Source organism: Siniperca chuatsi, linkage group LG10, assembly GCF_020085105.1.
Source record: "Siniperca chuatsi isolate FFG_IHB_CAS linkage group LG10, ASM2008510v1, whole genome shotgun sequence".
In the NCBI taxonomy this organism is placed as follows: Eukaryota; Metazoa; Chordata; class Actinopteri; order Centrarchiformes; family Sinipercidae; genus Siniperca; species Siniperca chuatsi.
The window spans coordinates 15,089,606-15,107,451 of NC_058051.1; the positions used below are offsets into that span (position 1 = coordinate 15,089,606).

A 17,846-nucleotide genomic window follows, 5' to 3' on the forward strand; every position below is an offset into this window, starting at 1 on the left:
TAGAATATTCACCGGCTCTCGCGCACCAGGCCAGCTGCATTAGTTGCTAATATTAACAGTTGAGTCACTGAGCTTGGAGGAGGGGTGGGGGGCTCGGAGTGTTCTGGAAACCTGGTTATAACTATATAAGCAATGAGCCTGAGTCAGTCCAGTCATTAGTTCAAGAAGAACCACACAGAGGCAAAAGCTGACACAAAGGACACTACTCAAGGAGACTCTGCTGAGATCCTTCAACATCTTTGAGCAACAGAGAGATTATCACTGAAAGTAAGTAGCAATTGATTATCAGATTGTGGTTGAATTAATTTGAATAAAACATCAATGCAGACTTCTTTGTGTTATGACATGCCTGTGATGGTGTAGGGTGCGTCCTCATGCATTATTTCAATCCACTTGTTCCCTAAAAGATAGCATTAAAACTTAACAGTACAAATGCATCAATTCTGTTCTGCTTTACATTATATCTTTATTAATGGTGGTATGTTAAGTTAATTTTGCAGTACATTAAAGAAACAGTTGAATTTGAGTATCTAATTGTAGAAAAAGTGTTAAAATTACTTCAAGCTTGCGGTTTGGGACATTTTCAAAGTAGAATATTTTCAAATTTATGGAATACATAAATCAAAGGGATAAGGGTAACCACTCAGAGTTAATATTTGTTATATTTATATTTTTGTAGTGGAACACTTACATTAAACGTGTTTCCATGATATAGTTTCCTCAGCAGTGCATAACTAATGATAATAATGACTTTCACTCTGTTTCCTTAATTTTAACTGCACCTCTAACATATATCTCTGGCACTACAAACATTTTATCAGTATTACTGACATCAATAATTTAGTAATTTTGAATGACTTCAGTTGCAGTGATCAGTGCTTTCATGTACAGCATTAAAAAATTAAAATGTGACGTTCCCCTATTTTTTCTAGGAACTCTGACGCACCAAGCAAGATGTCCTCAGCTAAGGGAATATCTATTGGCATTGATCTGGGCACCACCTATTCTTGTGTTGGGGTTTTCCAGCATGGTAAAGTGGAGATCATTGCCAACGACCAGGGCAACAGGACCACTCCCAGCTATGTGGCCTTTACTGACACAGAGAGGCTCATTGGAGATGCTGCCAAAAACCAGGTTGCCATGAACCCCACCAACACAATCTTTGATGCCAAACGGCTCATTGGGAGAAAGTTTAATGATGCCGTTGTCCAGTCCGACTTGAAACTCTGGCCTTTCAAGGTGATCAGTGATAACGGAAAGCCCAAAGTCCAGGTGGAGTATAAAGGGGAGACCAAGGCCTTCTACCCAGAAGAAATCTCCTCCATGGTCCTGGTTAAAATGAAGGAGATCGCTGAGGCCTACCTAGGACAGAGGGTGTCAAATGCAGTCATCACAGTTCCAGCTTATTTCAACGACTCTCAGAGGCAAGCCACCAAGGACGCCGGGGTGATATCTGGACTGAATGTTCTGAGGATCATCAACGAGCCCACAGCAGCAGCCATAGCCTACGGTCTGGATAAAGGTAAAAGAGGAGAGCGCAATGTGCTCATCTTTGATCTCGGTGGAGGCACTTTTGACGTGTCCATCCTGACCATTGAGGACGGCATCTTTGAGGTGAAATCCACTGCAGGAGACACACACCTTGGCGGGGAGGACTTTGACAACCGGATGGTCAACCACTTTGTAGAGGAATTTAAAAGAAAACACAAGAAGGACATTAGCCAAAATAAGAGAGCAGTGAGGAGACTGCGTACTGCTTGTGAGAGAGCGAAGAGGACCCTGTCCTCCAGCACCCAGGCTAGCATTGAGATCGACTCTCTGTTCGAGGGCATCGACTTCTACACCTCCATCACAAGGGCACGCTTTGAGGAGCTCAACTCAGAGCTCTTCAGGGGAACACTGGAGCCAGTTGAGAAGGCCCTGCAAGATGCCAAGCTGGATAAGTCCAAGATCCATGAAATCGTCCTGGTTGGTGGCTCCACAAGAATTCCCAAAATCCAGAAGCTCTTGCAGGACTTTTTTAATGGCAGAGAACTGAACAAGAGTATCAACCCAGATGAAGCTGTGGCCTACGGTGCAGCAGTCCAGGCTGCTATCCTCATGGGTGACACTTCAGAGAACGTCCAAGATCTGCTGCTGCTGGATGTAGCTCCCCTGTCTCTGGGCATTGAGACTGCAGGTGGAGTTATGACATCTCTAATCAAACGAAACACCACCATCCCCACTAAGCAGACCCAGATCTTCTCCACATATTCGGATAACCAACCAGGTGTGCTGATTCAGGTGTATGAGGGTGAGAGAGCCATGACCAAGGACAACAACCTCCTGGGCAAGTTTGAGCTCACAGGTATCCCTCCTGCTCCCCGAGGTGTACCACAGGTAGAGGTAACTTTCGACATAGATGCCAATGGCATTCTGAATGTGTCCGCCGTCGACAAAAGCACCGGCAAAGAAAACAAAATCACAATCACCAATGACAAGGGCCGCCTTAGCAAAGAGGAGATAGAGCGGATGGTACAGGACTCTGAAAAGTACAAGGCTGAGGATGACATGCAGAGGGAGAGGATTGCAGCAAAGAACTCACTGGAGTCATACGCCTACCACATGAAGAGCAGCGTCGAGGATGAACATGTGAAAGGAAAGATTGTCGAGGAGGATAAAAAGATGATCATTGACAAGTGCAACCAGACAATCTCCTGGCTGGAGAACAACCAGATGGCAGAGAAAGACGAGTATGAGCATCAGCAGAACGAACTAGAGAAGATGTGCAAGCCGATTGTGACCAAGTTGTACCAGGGAGCGGCACCATCAGGAGGCTGCGGCAGCCAGGCAGGAGGCAACTCTAAGGGCCCCACTATTGAGGAAGTGGACTAAAACCACGGACAGCAGCATTTTGTTTACAGAAATACTTCACTGTTGTTTGGTACCAAAATTTCATTTCACCGTTTTTTTCTTGACTTGTCATAATAAAAATACAATTAATAGTACAAATACAACTCTCCCTTATTTGTTTTTGTAACGCACAACACACAATTTACAGATGATTTTTGTAATAAGTGATAAATGTTCACTCCAAAAATCGATGAATCACATTTGTTTCACTCTTCAACAAAACATAGATTAATGACAACATCTTTCACAGCATATGTTGACCTACTGGAATCTGAAACTTTATCTGAGCAGAAGTGTTTGTAACTTCAAATATGGGCTGGCCTTTGAGGCTTTACTAATTAGACTAACATTTTATTTATCTTCACTTCTCACAAGGAGATCTGATACTTATCAAACTCACTCTGCAGCCTGGTTTCAGCTCCTGGTTCCAATAATAAATTCTGAGCTCGGAAAGGTTGGAGCCAGCCTCCCGGAATAATTGACAACAGATTTTGATGCTTGATACTCTTAGGACTCTGGGCAGAAAATTCATTTAAGGGAATCATTAAATGTTTTTAGTAAAGATGCTTGATTGGTACTTATATTTCTACCCTTGTGTTTCATGAATTTGGTGAATTTCTGTGACGGTGATCTTCATTTGACTTGTTTTGGAATATGATTTATAATTATAAGTTTGTTTATTACATAAGACACAAGATACAAATAAAAGTAGCAAGCTGTTTTTAAAATACAATATTTTGTGTAGTCATTCAAAACTCACTTTGCTTTTTGAAGACTTGCTGACATTTTTTCAGTTTTTTTCTCCTGTGGCAAATACTTCCAAGCGTGGAGAATTTTCACCTTTGGCTTATTTTGTGCTTTTGTGCTGTGAAATAGCCTTTAACATAATTCAAAGGTGTCCTAAGATGTTTGTACGTGACATAAATGTAGCTGCTAGTAGTGGCTTCTAGCCTTCTAGCCTCAAGCAAGAGATGAGGAGAGGGCTACAGAGGTCTGGTGAGCTCACTTCTTGCTAACTCCACACCTGCAGTTTTTTTTGTTTTTGTTTTCACACTTACAATTTACAAACAACATTCTGGAGCCACAAAAAGTGTACTATGACTTTTTTCACATATGCAGTAGTAGACCTACTCCCCAAGACCTGTAAACAAGCTTTGTGTAAAATCAGTGGAGTTCCCCTTTAAATTATATTTTGAATACAGTACTTTCACTTGTAACATTTTTACTCTGTGCTATTGCTATTTTTACTTAAGTAAAGCAAATGAACACTCCTTCCACCACTGTTATTCACTAAATGATAATTCTTTACTACTGAATGGCTCATTGAAGAGGCACGCTGAACATGTTATTCACCGAATGATCCACTAGGTGGCAATCTTAGGTCGTGTCAGCAACACATGGGTTTGGTAAACACACTGGAGGCCTTAAAGCTACCTGTTGGATCACACTTTGTAGATGCTTGACAATAACAATAATCTTGGGCTATTCCTGGAAATGACAGCAAAATCACATCTGGATCTGTCAGTTGGCATATTGAGAGCACTGCTGAAAGTCTAGACTAACATTAATCCTAATTTAAAGAGTGATGAAATGGCCTAGTTTAAGAGGTTAGTCTGTGTGGTTGTCTTCAGTAAATGTTCAGGACAGTAATGTAGTGGTTTCTGTGCTCTCCTTCTATATAGGAGTACTACTCCATCAGTTAGTGTGTGCAACAGTATGTCCCTTACATTCTCACATGCAGGAGTGGACATATCATAAACACATGTGCAACCTAAAAGCAACCCCATGCAATAGCCATGGCAATAGCAAAAGGTAGACTGCAATACACAACAATTCACATATTGTGCTCGGCGCTGTTCCTTTTACTATTGGTCTTCTATATGACCAATATCCCATTTTCTTAATTTATATATTTATTTCAAATGTTGGTATGTGCAGGTCAGCATGTTCCCATGAAGACCTAGACCATATTATGTACAATATTACAGCCTACAAAAAAATTTAAATGAGGGTTGATGCAACAGCTGAATTATTGCTCTCATCTCTCTCTCTCTCTCTCTCTCTCTCTCTCACACACACACACACACACACACACACACACACACACACACATACACTCCATCAGCCCATCCTCTCGGTCTAATTAGAGGGAGTGGTTCAAAAATGCGCCAACCTCCGCCAGCAGCCAAAGAGTTAAACTGTCGAGCCTGTTGTTGAAAGCACCATCCAACCGGGCTGTGTCGCTAAGGGAAGATAGGCTACTTGTGGAGAAGCAACAGATCCCCAGCTGGAAAACAACCCCACATCTGGCACGCGAGCTGCGCGTTTTCAGCAGGAAGAACTGGAGGAATAGCTCAGCGCATGATTAAATGCGCGACTGGATCCTTCTCGGGCTTCCTCGTCTTGTGCAGAGAAGAGAAAAGTTGTCAGCAATAGTTGTGGATTTTGGCGTTGCAGGATCTGGATTACATTTGTCAAAAAGGGGCGAGGAGTGACACATTTCTTCAGGTTAAGTGGTTCATCCTACAGGCCCGTACTACCGTGCGTAATTAGCCAATATAGGCTATAGTCTATATTTTTTATTGGCAACAACCTTGTGTTCATGGGCGGGAAATAAGTGCAATATCTGGAAGCATCAATTTAATTGTGCAATCTATTCGACGAAAACATCTAAAAACACATGCAGTGAGACTGGCCACCTGCGTTTTGTTGCGACACCAGACTGTAACAGGTGGTTTTTATCACTTTGGCGCTGTCTGGACCATTAGGCTATTATTTTGGGGGTAAATGAGACACACGGGTCATTCTTAGAACTGGGGTCTGAAATGAGGACGCACTTTGCGTTAATTTTCTGATTTTTTTTTTTGTACGAGTGGACAACCCCTGCTTCTAAATGATAAGCTCGGTGTGTGTTTCGTCTTACCGAGGGCGCAAGTCAGGCAACAAACCTCCGTCCAAATCATGTCTGAAGGAGGAGATGGCCAGAGGGGAAGACTCGGACAAAATTATCATCAACGTGGGCGGCACTCGACATGAAACCTACAAGAGCACCCTTAGGACCCTGCCGGGCACCCGACTGGCATGGCTGGCAGACCCGGACACTCAGGTCAGTTCGGACTCGGACGCTGCGCCCCCGAGTGCCAACGAGTTCTTCTTCGACAGACACCCGGCCATCTTCGCCTACGTGCTCAACTACTATCGAACCGGCAAGCTGCACTGCCCGGCCGACGTCTGCGGCCCGCTCTTCGAGGAAGAGCTGGCGTTTTGGGGGATTGACGAGACCGACGTGGAGCCGTGCTGCTGGATGACCTACCGGCAGCACCGGGACGCAGAGGAGGCCCTGGATATATTTGAACCGCCGGACCCGGAGGACACCGACGACGACAGAGAGATGCCGAGGCGGTTCGGCATCGAGGACTGTCCGGACAGGTCGAGGGGCTGCTGCGAAGTTTGGCAGCCTAAGATCTGGGCCCTGTTTGACGACCCATACTCGTCCAGAGCAGCCAGGGTGAGTTCACCAGGTGTTTTCTCCTCTGAGAGCTTTAGTGGGCATATGTCACTGTGAGACCATAAAGCCTGCAAGTGATTTTCCATTTAGGAAATTAAAAAAAAAAAGAAAGGGGCGCATGTTGTCCTAATCAACAGGTGTCTCCACGACGTTCAGCCAATCAGGCTACAACAGTTACAGGTACAAACGTCAAGTGTGCTGTGTGTGAGAGAACTATCTGCGTTTGTATTTACACCTTTCACGTCAGGTTTTTATTAAACACCCCTTACAATTAGGATTTCTCTGTGCCAGATGTTTGAACTAACTAACTTCTACCCTGTATCTCGCTATTGTCTGATGGGGCAGCATCTCAATTCAATTTCAATTGACTTTATTTCACCAGGATAATTAACTCAGTATCAATACTGCTTACAGAGTCCTCCTGGGTACATAAGATCAACACATGACACAATAAAACAATAAAAACATATGAGATAATAGCAACAGTCTACAGTCAAGTGGACAGGTGCCCAGATTTCAGTTTACTCCTCAGTAGCCTAAACTGTTACTGTTTTGTTGTTTAGTAGTAAAATCTACCAACTCAGTAAAACAACTCTGGGAAGTTTTTGACGGGTTGAGTGGAGGCTTGATGAGATTCTTTGTGTGGGAAAAAAAAGTGAGGGGTTTTTTAGGGTCTGCTTTCTGGCCACAGTTTATATTTTCGCATCTGTTTCATTGACTGTGTTTCCAGGAACAGACTCACCCGCACACTATCTAGCGATTGAATCTGAACATCCTAAAAGCTGAAGCACAATGAGCAGTATTAACAGCAGTTTAAAGGAAAATCTTACAAACACCAAACATGCAGCTGTATGATAATTTGTGCTCATTTGTTTGAGTTGGCTAATATTGTAAAAGCCGATAGTCAGTGGCTCTCTGTTTATGAATGTAACACTGAGCCAGTAAAAACAGAAATGTCTGATAAATCTATTACTGATGTGGTCAAAGTGATTGAACAAGTGAAACAAAGGGAATGAAATACAAAATGATACTATAATAACTCCACTCTGACAAGTGGTTTCTTACCTAGAAAATAAGTCAACATACATTCACATTACTGTTTTCATTGTGTTAGAACATAATTTCTGAGATATTAACATTAACATGTGCACTATATGGCAAAAAGTATGTGGACACCTGTGTATTTTTGGTTTGGACAAGGGACGTATTCATGCTACAATATAAAATGGCACTTAAGACAAATCCAATGTTGTGGCAACCATTTGAGGAAGAACCTTTTCTGTTTCAACATGACAGTGTCCTCGTGCACATAGCCAGGTCCATAAAAGAAATAGTTTTCCCAGTTTGGTGTGGAAGAACTTGACTGACCTGCACAGAGCCCTGACCTCAACCCCATCCAACACCTTTGGGATGACCTGGAACGCCGCCTGCGAACCAGGCCTTATTGCTCAGCATCAGTAATGGACCTCAGAAATGCTCTTATGGCTGAGTGGGAGCAAATCCCTGCAGACAGGTTCCATAATCTTGCGGAAATCCATCCCAGAAGAGTGGAGACTGTTATAGCAGCATATTAATACCCATCATTTTGGAAAGAGATTTTCAACAATCACATATGGGTGGATTGTTCAGGTGTCTTGTCAACATTGGCTTTACTTCCTCATTGTCTGGGGTCCCGCAGAACCCACTGCTGTATGTGTAAAAAATAATAATAACAATTGCAAAATCAACCAATTTTCCTTTTTTGAAATATATTTTTTCTTTCATTCTGACCTTATTAAAACACAATATGTAGAAATGTGGTAACCCCTCCCTTTGCCATAAAGTGGGCTTGCACAAAAACTCATTCACAGACAGAAAGCTACAGTATTTTATCCTATGTAGTAACTTATGTTTGGGATCAGTTAAACCCCAGAGAGCTCTAACTCCCTATTGAACAAACTGGTATAAAACTCCCAACAACAGAAATCCAAACAGATGTGCAGTATTTGAGGTTTGGGAGAGGTAGTGCTGTGTTAAAAAGTACTCGTCAACATCAATCACAGATAAAGAGCATATGAAAATCCAATATATTTAACCATGTTTCTGTAGCGGATTTCTGGAACATGTGATCAGTTCAAAATTATGTTATGAACAGCTCTAGGAAAAGTCATGACATATCAAGCTGATAAAGCTTTTAAAAATGGCCTGGGAAATCCAGGACCCCAAACAGAACATCAGGGTTAATGTAGTGTATCAGCTTCTTGCCTGTCACTCCACACATTTGTTTTGTTGTTAATAGTTATAAACCATAACAAATGTATTTATGTAGCTCCCAGACAAAGCAGATAATGACTTTTTTCTTAAAATGCATTTCAAGGCCTGCGCTCTCTCCAGACAACTATATCTTTCTTTCAGTCAAGTGAATAGCAGTTTTTCAGTTCTCACTTAAATATATGTTATGAAATGGTACCAAAAATGCTGAAAATAGAGAAAGTGCTGTTTCATGACAAAAAATACAGTGCTGCTGAAGTGTTCCCACACATCTTGTTCAAGGTTTGCACTCAAAGGTCCTCAAAACACGAGTGTTGTTGAAAAGCTGCGGAGTACATCCATGCGCAGTAAATCATGCCATATATTAAACAGAAGAATGGGGTCTAAATACACATCTAGGCAAGAGAAAAACAAACTGATCATCCATTTGTAACATTAAGAATCTTAATCTAGAATGTTGAGTGAAACACCACTGCCCTATTTTTAGTGTATTTCTGTTCATTTGTGAATATTTTATTCAAAGATTGTTATCATGTCACAGCTTAAAGGGACAGTTCACCCCAAAATCAAAAATACATATTTTTCCTCATACACGAAATATCGGTAGAAAGAAAATAGTCTCTACATTAAACTGCTCACAGCAAGGTCTGTGGATTATCTTGAGTAACCGGGTCATGAATTCTGGAAAGAGACATTGCTGTTAAGTTTTTCAAATGTATTTTTTTGGCGATTTGAGCACCACAAGCCGAGTGCCATATAGTCCCACTATATTCAAAAAATGCAGACATCTCTACGGCCGATATCTCCAAAACTTGGCAACTCACACCAAAACGATCTAGGTCAATAAATAGCACTACAGGCAAGAGGAAAACTATGTAGATACAGAAAGGTATCTCAGTTTCTCATTTTATCATGATGAACAAGATACACGTCTATTTGGTTTATTGATATACTAAATGTTGCTGTATTGTAAAATTAAAATCAGTTTGCTCCCATTTTTTCCACAGTTTATATCAGCCAGCTGTAAGCATTTAAAAGTATGCTATGCCTAATGGCTTAGCAACAAAAGCAGCAGAGTGCCTAGTGAAGTAAACGTGAAAGCAAGTATCGAGTGTCACTATAGCAGGAGTTGTCAGGCAAAGGGCCAGGAGCTTTCATCGGGCAGAAAAAAAAATACATTTAGTCCGGAAAGAGAGAGGCTGATGCTCGCTGTACTTTCTGTTTGCCTGTTTGTGGAGTTGAATGGTCTATTCAGAGACTCACAGTGTTGCAGAAGTATAGTGTTCTTATTGTATGCCAGTCACACTACAAATAGTGTTTATTTTAGCTTCTCGTCCAGGTGGCATTTGCAGGCTGTCACTGTAGAACAGCCGACATCTCTGAGTCACAGCTGCCACTGCGCTGGTGTCTGAAGATCACCGCGCTGTGCCTGCCAGTTTATCATGTCTCTCACCACTGAATATTTGTAAATGAATCAATTGGGATTTGGGGAAAAAACAGCAGTGGAGATGGGATCTTTCTGTAAGTATGTAATAAGAATGAGTCAATAATCCATATTGACCCAGTCATAATGTTCTTTGCCCGTTTCCTCTCCAGCCGATTCATGTACATATGTTTGCTCTGTGTGCATTCTGAAAGGATGCAGAGTGCTTTTTGAGAGGGACTCACGTTACCTTTATGACCTTTTTATTTTCAAGAGACAGCCTCTGAGCTCTCTCTCTCTCAGGTAATGTGATTCTTGAAAGCTGGAGGGAAGTTAATCTGTCCATCATTTAAGCCACATCCTCCTCACTATCAACCAAGACTGGAGGTGCAGCTCTGTAAAAGTCAGCACATGAGGCCTCAATACTGATGATGGTACCACTCACAAATCAAAGACATGCAAGGATCAGATCGAGCTGCCCCATCCTTAACATATAGTACAGTCAGAAGGTATTAGAACAGTAATGGCTCTTTACTCCAGCACATTAGATTTGAAATGAAACAATGACTGAGATCAATGTGCTGACTCTCAGCTTTAATTTAGTTGGTGTTTACATCCACATCAGATGAACTTTGTATGAATTGTAGTCCTTGCTGGCCATGCCAGGCAGCATGGCTCTGGGAATGGCAATGTTGATCTGCCGGTCAGTCGGTCTACCACTTTGGTCCAGACTGAAATATCTCAACAACTATGAGATGGATTGCCACGAAATTTTGTACTGACATTGATGCTCCCTAGATGATGTATCCTACTGACTTTGGTGATCCCCTGACTTTCCATCTAGCACCATCATCAGGTCAAACTATTCATTTTTCCAATACTTTCTTTTATGTCCAAATACCTGCAAAACTAATGACATTCCCATCACCCCCGACTGTACTTTGTGTTAGCATGCTAACACGCTAAACTAAGAGGGTGACAATGACAAGTAAACATTATACCTGCTACACATCAGCATGTTAGCATTGTCACTGTGCGCATGTTAGCACACTTTAACGTTAGCATATAGCTCAGAGCGGCTCTGCGCCAAAGTAACAGAGCATGGTTTTAGACTCTACACTGTCCTTCATTTTTAGGGGACAGAAAGTAATTGAACGAGTTAAAATAACCTTAATATTAAGTCATCATAATTCATATGTCAAAGACTGGCTGAAGTTTATGTCTCAGAGACATCAGCAGACTTGTATCTTCCTGGTGATGCTTTGCCAGACATGGTCACATGTTCAGATGGCTTGAGGTCAGGTGACTGACTTGGCCAGTCAAAAATATTTCTGTTTGGCCTTAAAACCTCCTTGGCTGCCTTGTCTGCATATTTAGGATAACTTACTTGCTGCACTGTCTTAAATGTGTGGGTGAAAGTACTAAAAGGGCTACAATTTCGACACTGTTTACCAAATATGGACACGAACACTCTCAAGTACCTTTGTAAGTTGAGTAAGTCAGTTTGTAATTCAGAACATTAACCTCATAGTGATTGTTTCACTTTTAAACCAAATTACTGGAGCACAGAGCCAGAATACTATATAATAATAACATATCATTGTTCTAATAGTAATACTATAGAAATAAACATGTGGTTAATTAAAATGAATGCCTGACAGTATGTTTTTTCAGTTTAAACACCTGGAGAGCACCATGGCACTGATCACGTACCAGGCTTTGTAATCTCAGTTTTTTTACATGTGACAATTAGACATGACATTAACATTAGGCTCAGACCCGATAACTTTATTCAATCTTCCCTAATGCAATATTTCATTAACTCCACAGCCCTGCTGCCTGTTATTAATCGCCGCTGTGGTAATGGGCTGCAACTTGTTATCAGTGGTGAGCAATTAAAACTGCCTTTCCCACAGAAAAGAGCAACGTATTTTATTCCAGGTAGAGAAAGAAATCAATTTGTCTTTGTTGTGAGACGAAGGGATTAACTGATGTGGGATTCTTGAGGTCTGATGCTTATTATGTGGAATTTGAATTTCCATTAACCATTTGACACTACAAAATGCTGTTTTTCTTTTAATTTGTTCAGATTTTGCATTATACACTGTTTATTGATTGACATTCATCATAGTTTAATTATCATTTATAGATATACAGACTTAATTCATGTCTTATTAGCCAAGATTTTACTGATACTGATACAGCTTCATCAAAACCTCATTTCTGCTTTTAGGACTATTAACATTGATTTAAAAAAAGAAAATATTGGTCATTATCTTTCAATAAGTTGCTTTGCTCACTGCTGATTATGAAACTTATTCTCACTCCTCACATTATGTGCGTGACACTCAGTGTGACACCCAGCTGATAAATAATAAAGGAGCTTTTTGAGCAGAACCTCTTATTCCTCTGGGCCCGGCATTCACAGCGCTGACACCTTTCTCTGCTGCTCTGTGAATGGAACACAGGATTTGATTTTTCACACATCATCAAAGCTGCACAGCCTTGTTAAGGAGACTTTTATGACACTGAATTCTCCGTGAAAAGGGGATGTAATCCTGTGTGATTATGTTTGTTGTTTATTCTGCTCTGTTCTAAGCTGTTTGCTGAAAATAGATTGGCTGTGTTGCTGTGAGATGAGCGAATGCATCACAAAGAGTTGCAGACTTTGCAGACAAAAAAAAATCAATAAATACACATTACTGAAAATAGCAACTTACACATAAACCAAAGAGCAATCATCAGTGATGTGGATTTTTGGTATTTGAGCTGCAACTTTTTTTTTTTCCCTTTTTAAAAGTTAAAAAAAAGTTTAGATTTTTTTATTGTTTTAATAAACAGTTTAATATAGACCATTCAACTGAATTAATAACAATGAAGTAACAGCGTATTCATCAGTGACTGACCAAGCAGATTAAATAGTGTTTTTATCAGCTTCAAACCTCAGCAGGATTGTAGAAACTTTACCTTCCAGAGTGAAAGAAAAACAAAAAGCTCTGCGTTCCCCTCTTTTAACATAATACATTTGCACATCAAGTGTAGTCAGTATTTTTACTGGCTTACTAGATTTGAAAGGCTTTGACTGATGATCAGTCCTGAATATTCAATGATTATTTTTCTACGTACGAGATTACTGGCTCAACTCTCCAGCCTGTACTTTGTTTTGAGACAAAATGTTCCACTTGGAATTTCAAGATACTTTGACACCGCCAGACACACATGCAACTTTGGTTTAATTTACAGCAGCTGTCTGGAAGCCCTAATACACACTGTGTATCCTCTTCAGTAGATATCTTTGGATTGTGACAGAATGAAGTTGCAGCTCTAGGTTCGTTTTCTTGCTTTTTTTCCAGAACTTTCAACTACAGTAGATCTCACAGTGTTCATCGGGATAGAGTATGCTCAGCTGTAATGGAGATGGCTCAATTGTCCTCTCGAGTATGGAACATTGGTCACATCATAACAGATGGCCGTGTATGGGGGGAGATAGTAACCCCTGTCAATGTTCAAAAATAGTCTCTGTCATTGGATGTGGATCTTTCCCTGGTTTTCCCCGATGATGTAGCAGTGCCCATCCTGGTCTTAAGCATTCTCATCACCAACTTCTTGTACCTGTTGGCCTGAGTTCCCCCCCCCCCCCTCTAATCACCTCCTCATTAGTAAGATGTTCTGCTCTGTGTAGGAGGGTCTTCACCACTGATCTTTTATGTTGGACTGTAAGTGGTTGTTTTTGGATTTGCCAGAGTCCTTTCCCAGCTGCAGTTCATTGATCGATGATGAAGGTTGATTAAAGCTGAAAATGACTTAATGATTTTGTCTTGTTTTATATCACAGTATAGATCATCCCTCCCACTTTTTTTTTTGCTTTATGTTTCTGGTTCCATGAAATATTAACGTGTGATAATTAATGATTTCTCTACAGATACCCAGGAGAAGCACAGCTGACAGGCTGAGTAGTGGACATTAATTCCCCTCCGTCCTCAGGTGAACTGACTCTCAGACATGAATCAGTGTGACATGGATTCTAAGAAAACATCAGAAATGGCTGCTTTCATTGGCTTTGCAGCTGCTGACTGCTTGTTATTGTGATTCTTGCGTAAAGTGTGTCCGTGTTAGTAACAGAGCGTGATGCTGAACAGCTGGAGGTGATGGCTGTGATGGGACTCCCCAGCTGCTGCACACTGACGCACAGCCTGCATGCTATCTCGCTCCCTCCCGCTCTGATTTTCCCAGCTGGGACCCAGCGGCCGTCCCCTCAGGGGACCTCTGCTATGTCTGCACACTGACACCTGATGACCTTGGATTGATGTCTTTTTGGCACCAGTGTTTGGCATTACTTATCATCAAAGGCTTCACTATGCGCTACTCCTGTTGGTATAGTGCTCAGAGACTATTATACGATCTGTATCATCATTCGTAGTCGTGTTCAGATCCGTTACTTAAATCTGCAATAATCAAGATTTTTATATTAACAATAGATCAAATGACTGTAATGTGAAATGTGTCATTCACAGTGACAAACTCACATATATAACCAAGTCTGCAGTTTCCGTCAGCCCTATGGCGCTTTATAGCATCTTTTAACTAATTGTTTGGCTGTCCAGCCCACAACTTGACTGTTTTGGTTCACTCTTACAGCTCTCATAGCGTCGTTTTCAGCTGCAGCAGGCAGCTTCAGCGAAAATGCTCTAAAAACCCACTACCTGCTCAGCACCAAACAGCAGACAGACAAAGTTAGCAACAAGTTGGTGAACATAGTGGAACAAGCTGATAATATGTCAGTGTTGTATTTATAGCTTGTTTTTGCTGTCCCCAATTGGCCATAAATTCAGTTGCAGCAGGTTTTTTAGTAAAAGTAGTAATTCCATAGTTTAAAAATATTCAGTTACAAGTGAAAGTCCAGTATTCAAAATCTTACACATTAGTATGTAAGTAGCAGTTTGTCGTCGTAGTTGGTGCTAGTGGAGATATTTATTACTAGTCCCTTTTCCCTGAGCTTTCAATCGGATCTGACAGTCATCGCCAGCTACATCTCTAATTTGATTTATAAAGAATGAATGAAGTGAAACGTAATGGCAATTCAGTCTGATTATCAGGCTTACTAACAACTGTAGCTACCAAACAAATGTAGTAGAATGAAAATATAAATAATTGCCTTTGACATGTAGTGGAGTAGCATAAAATGGAAACACTCAAGTAAAGTACGTGTACCTCATGATTGCACAAAAGTGTGCACTAAATGTACTGTAAGGTCCCTACAAGCGAAATGTGTTAATGTTTTTCTGGCCTCATATTGATTCTTGCTTGTAAAACATCAGCAGGCTCAGCAGACCAACATGGAAAACAATCTGTGGTGGCAAAGAGACATTATGGCAATCGCTCCAACACTGACTGTGTTTAAAGTTTCCGCTGCTGAGCTGTAAACATGATATTGTGGTCTCCCTTTGTGTCAGCCCTTAAATAAATTATACAAACACATTTAAATGCTGCAAGATTTATTGAAAACGCAAATGATAAAAATACAAACAGCCAGAGAGACAAACACTTCACTACAAACCCAAAAAATACGTTCAGCAAGAGAAGTGGCAGTCACGCATCTACCTACAGTCACATACACACAGGTGTGAGGTCAAGCTGTGTCATGTTATTGTTAGACTTTCGTTTTGAGCCTTTTATGAGCAGAGCAAATTTTCCACGTGTGTGCCAGCACCTTCCCTGCAGAGGTGCCTCTGGCTGCAGATACCCAGCTCTGTTTAGTTCTGGGATAAACCGTTTGGCATTAGAGTAAACTGAACGCTGTCAGGGCCTGTTGGGCTCATCACAAGCATCTGAACAGCAGCAGTTTTTATTTGGAGGCTGCTGGTTGGTTGTCATACCGAAGCTCAGTGCGGGAGACCTTTCTGTGTGATATGTTTTTGTCAAAGCCAGAAAAGAGTGATAATGTTTGGCTGCATTTATACTCACCAAAATGATAAATGCCACTTGGAAAGACTATATTGTGAATAGGTCTATGAGACCAATACAGAGAACTGATAGATGATGAAACATGCATATATTCAGTTAAAACCCCTGTATACAGCAAGGACTTGTATAAAAAAAGTTAAATGGACGCATGTATAAAGGTTTTTGTGTAAAATGAACCTAATTTTTTCTTGTTGAAGTAACTTGCTTATAGAACTACACATTCACTCACACATTCACACACAAGTGGTAATTCCGGGTTGCTTTTTGATTTGAACAGACAAAATTAATTTTCCTAAAAGTAACTAGAGTAATTACTATTATCAAACATGTCTTATAACCACCTAATACACATGTTGGTATTTAGTCAAGATGTTGTTTTATTCACAGTCACTACATGTGATATGGAGATACATAGCTGCCAAATCATGTTCGTATAGAGGTTGCAGTCATTCATTGTGAGTGTATTCGTCGAGTAATTCTTTGGACACAGGACTGAAGTGGAACATGCTCCCAGTCATCATTAACATGACAAAATATTACATTCTTTACATTTCAGGGTGTGTTTGTTTGGCTATTATGTTATGCCACAGTGAAATTCATTATTAAACAGATGATCTGATGTACACAACACGATCAAAGGCATCACCTTTTTTAAATCCCAAGTGTGTCATATACTGTGATCAGCACAACATGTGTTATGACATTAATTTGATAAGCTATTCTGACTAGGGAAGTGTCCTGAGCTTCTGTTATTTTGTCTGTGTTGTTCAGTCTTTTTCTGCATATATTAGGCTATTAAGGTGGCATTGCTTGTTTGTTTTTTTTACCTTTTTTCCCAAGGCCTGGCTACTGAATCTTAATACTATTAAAATACGACTTCTTTTTGAATTGTGTTTGTAGAACTGATTAAAACCTATAGCAAGAAAGTTGGCATCTAATGCTTGTCAGATTCTTACAGTGGTTTCAGAAATGCGCAAGAAAGCAGTTTGCACAAGGTTTCGCACAGAATGAAAAGCGGCACAAAACAGCAAACTAGGATGCTACGGACTACATCGGAATATGATTAATTAAAAAGCCCTCTCTGGTCAGCCTCCGTTGTCTTAAAATTCATGTATTTATTAAAGTACTGGCCAGGAAGAATAACTCTACACAACAGTGGCTACATAGGTTTTTTTCTTGACAATCCCTTGCCCACTAGTGATTGCTCATTTTGTTGGGTGTCTGTAAATAATATTATAAAGAGTACGGTCTAGACCTGCTCTATATGAAAAGTGCAATGAGATAACTTCTGTTATGAATTGACGCTATATAAATATAATTAAATTGAATTGAATATTCAAGAAAACAAGGTCGCAAAGAGGGGCGTGCATGGCTCCTCTTAGCTATCATGTCTTCTTCCCTAAACAACAAAGTCCAGTTGGCACCAGTACCCAAAACAAGCATATCTCACCCCCAAGGTCTTCTTCACCTTTATGACTAGACAGCCTGAACCTCCTCACACGTCAAGGTTGCAGTGGGTTATCCAATGGATGACTTAACCATGATTCCGCAGCTTACACATACACTTCATATACATTAAAGTGATTTTCTACCACGGTTAGTTAGTCCGGATGGTGGAGCACCTCTGTTGGAAGTGTTTATGGATGTCAGAAGTGTGATGATCAAAGCTGAGTTTTTCGTCAAGGATATTTTTGAGGTGCTTGAAGCTCTCTACCATCTCAACTGGCTCACTGTTGATGGAGATGTGGCAGTTGGGGGTACTGAGCTTATTGCGGGTTTTGAGGAGTTCCTTAGTCTTGGTGACATTCA

The 17,846-nt window shown here is 40.8% G+C and overlaps 2 protein-coding genes across 3 annotated transcripts in view; both read left to right on the top strand.

The window, feature by feature from the left end:
• The first annotated feature begins 117 nt into the window (after positions 1 to 117).
• hspa1b (heat shock protein family A (Hsp70) member 1B) lies at positions 118 to 2,926 on the top strand. Its single transcript, XM_044210916.1, has 2 exons — positions 118 to 267; positions 933 to 2,926. The coding sequence occupies exon 2, from the start codon at positions 955 to 957 to the stop codon at positions 2,872 to 2,874; it is 1,920 nt and encodes a 639-aa protein (XP_044066851.1). The 5' UTR covers positions 118 to 267; positions 933 to 954; the 3' UTR covers positions 2,875 to 2,926.
• A 2,168-nt stretch (positions 2,927 to 5,094) lies between these two features.
• kcnc4 (potassium voltage-gated channel, Shaw-related subfamily, member 4) overlaps positions 5,095 to 17,846 on the top strand; it is a 29,643-nt gene continuing 16,891 nt past the window's right edge. The window contains exon 1 of one of the 2 annotated variants that reach the window (XM_044210918.1): positions 5,095 to 6,400. In XM_044210918.1, the coding sequence (XP_044066853.1) occupies positions 5,786 to 6,400 (615 nt within the window). In that variant the 5' untranslated portion in view covers positions 5,095 to 5,785. The remainder of the gene's footprint in view (positions 6,401 to 17,846) is intronic. The other variant, XM_044210917.1, reaches the window with a different exon arrangement.

What these genes read in the sequence shown, in the direction of transcription:
- hspa1b (XM_044210916.1), top strand. Translation starts at nt 955, where the DNA reads ATGTCCTCAGCTAAGGGAATATCTATTGGCATTGATCTGGGCACCACC.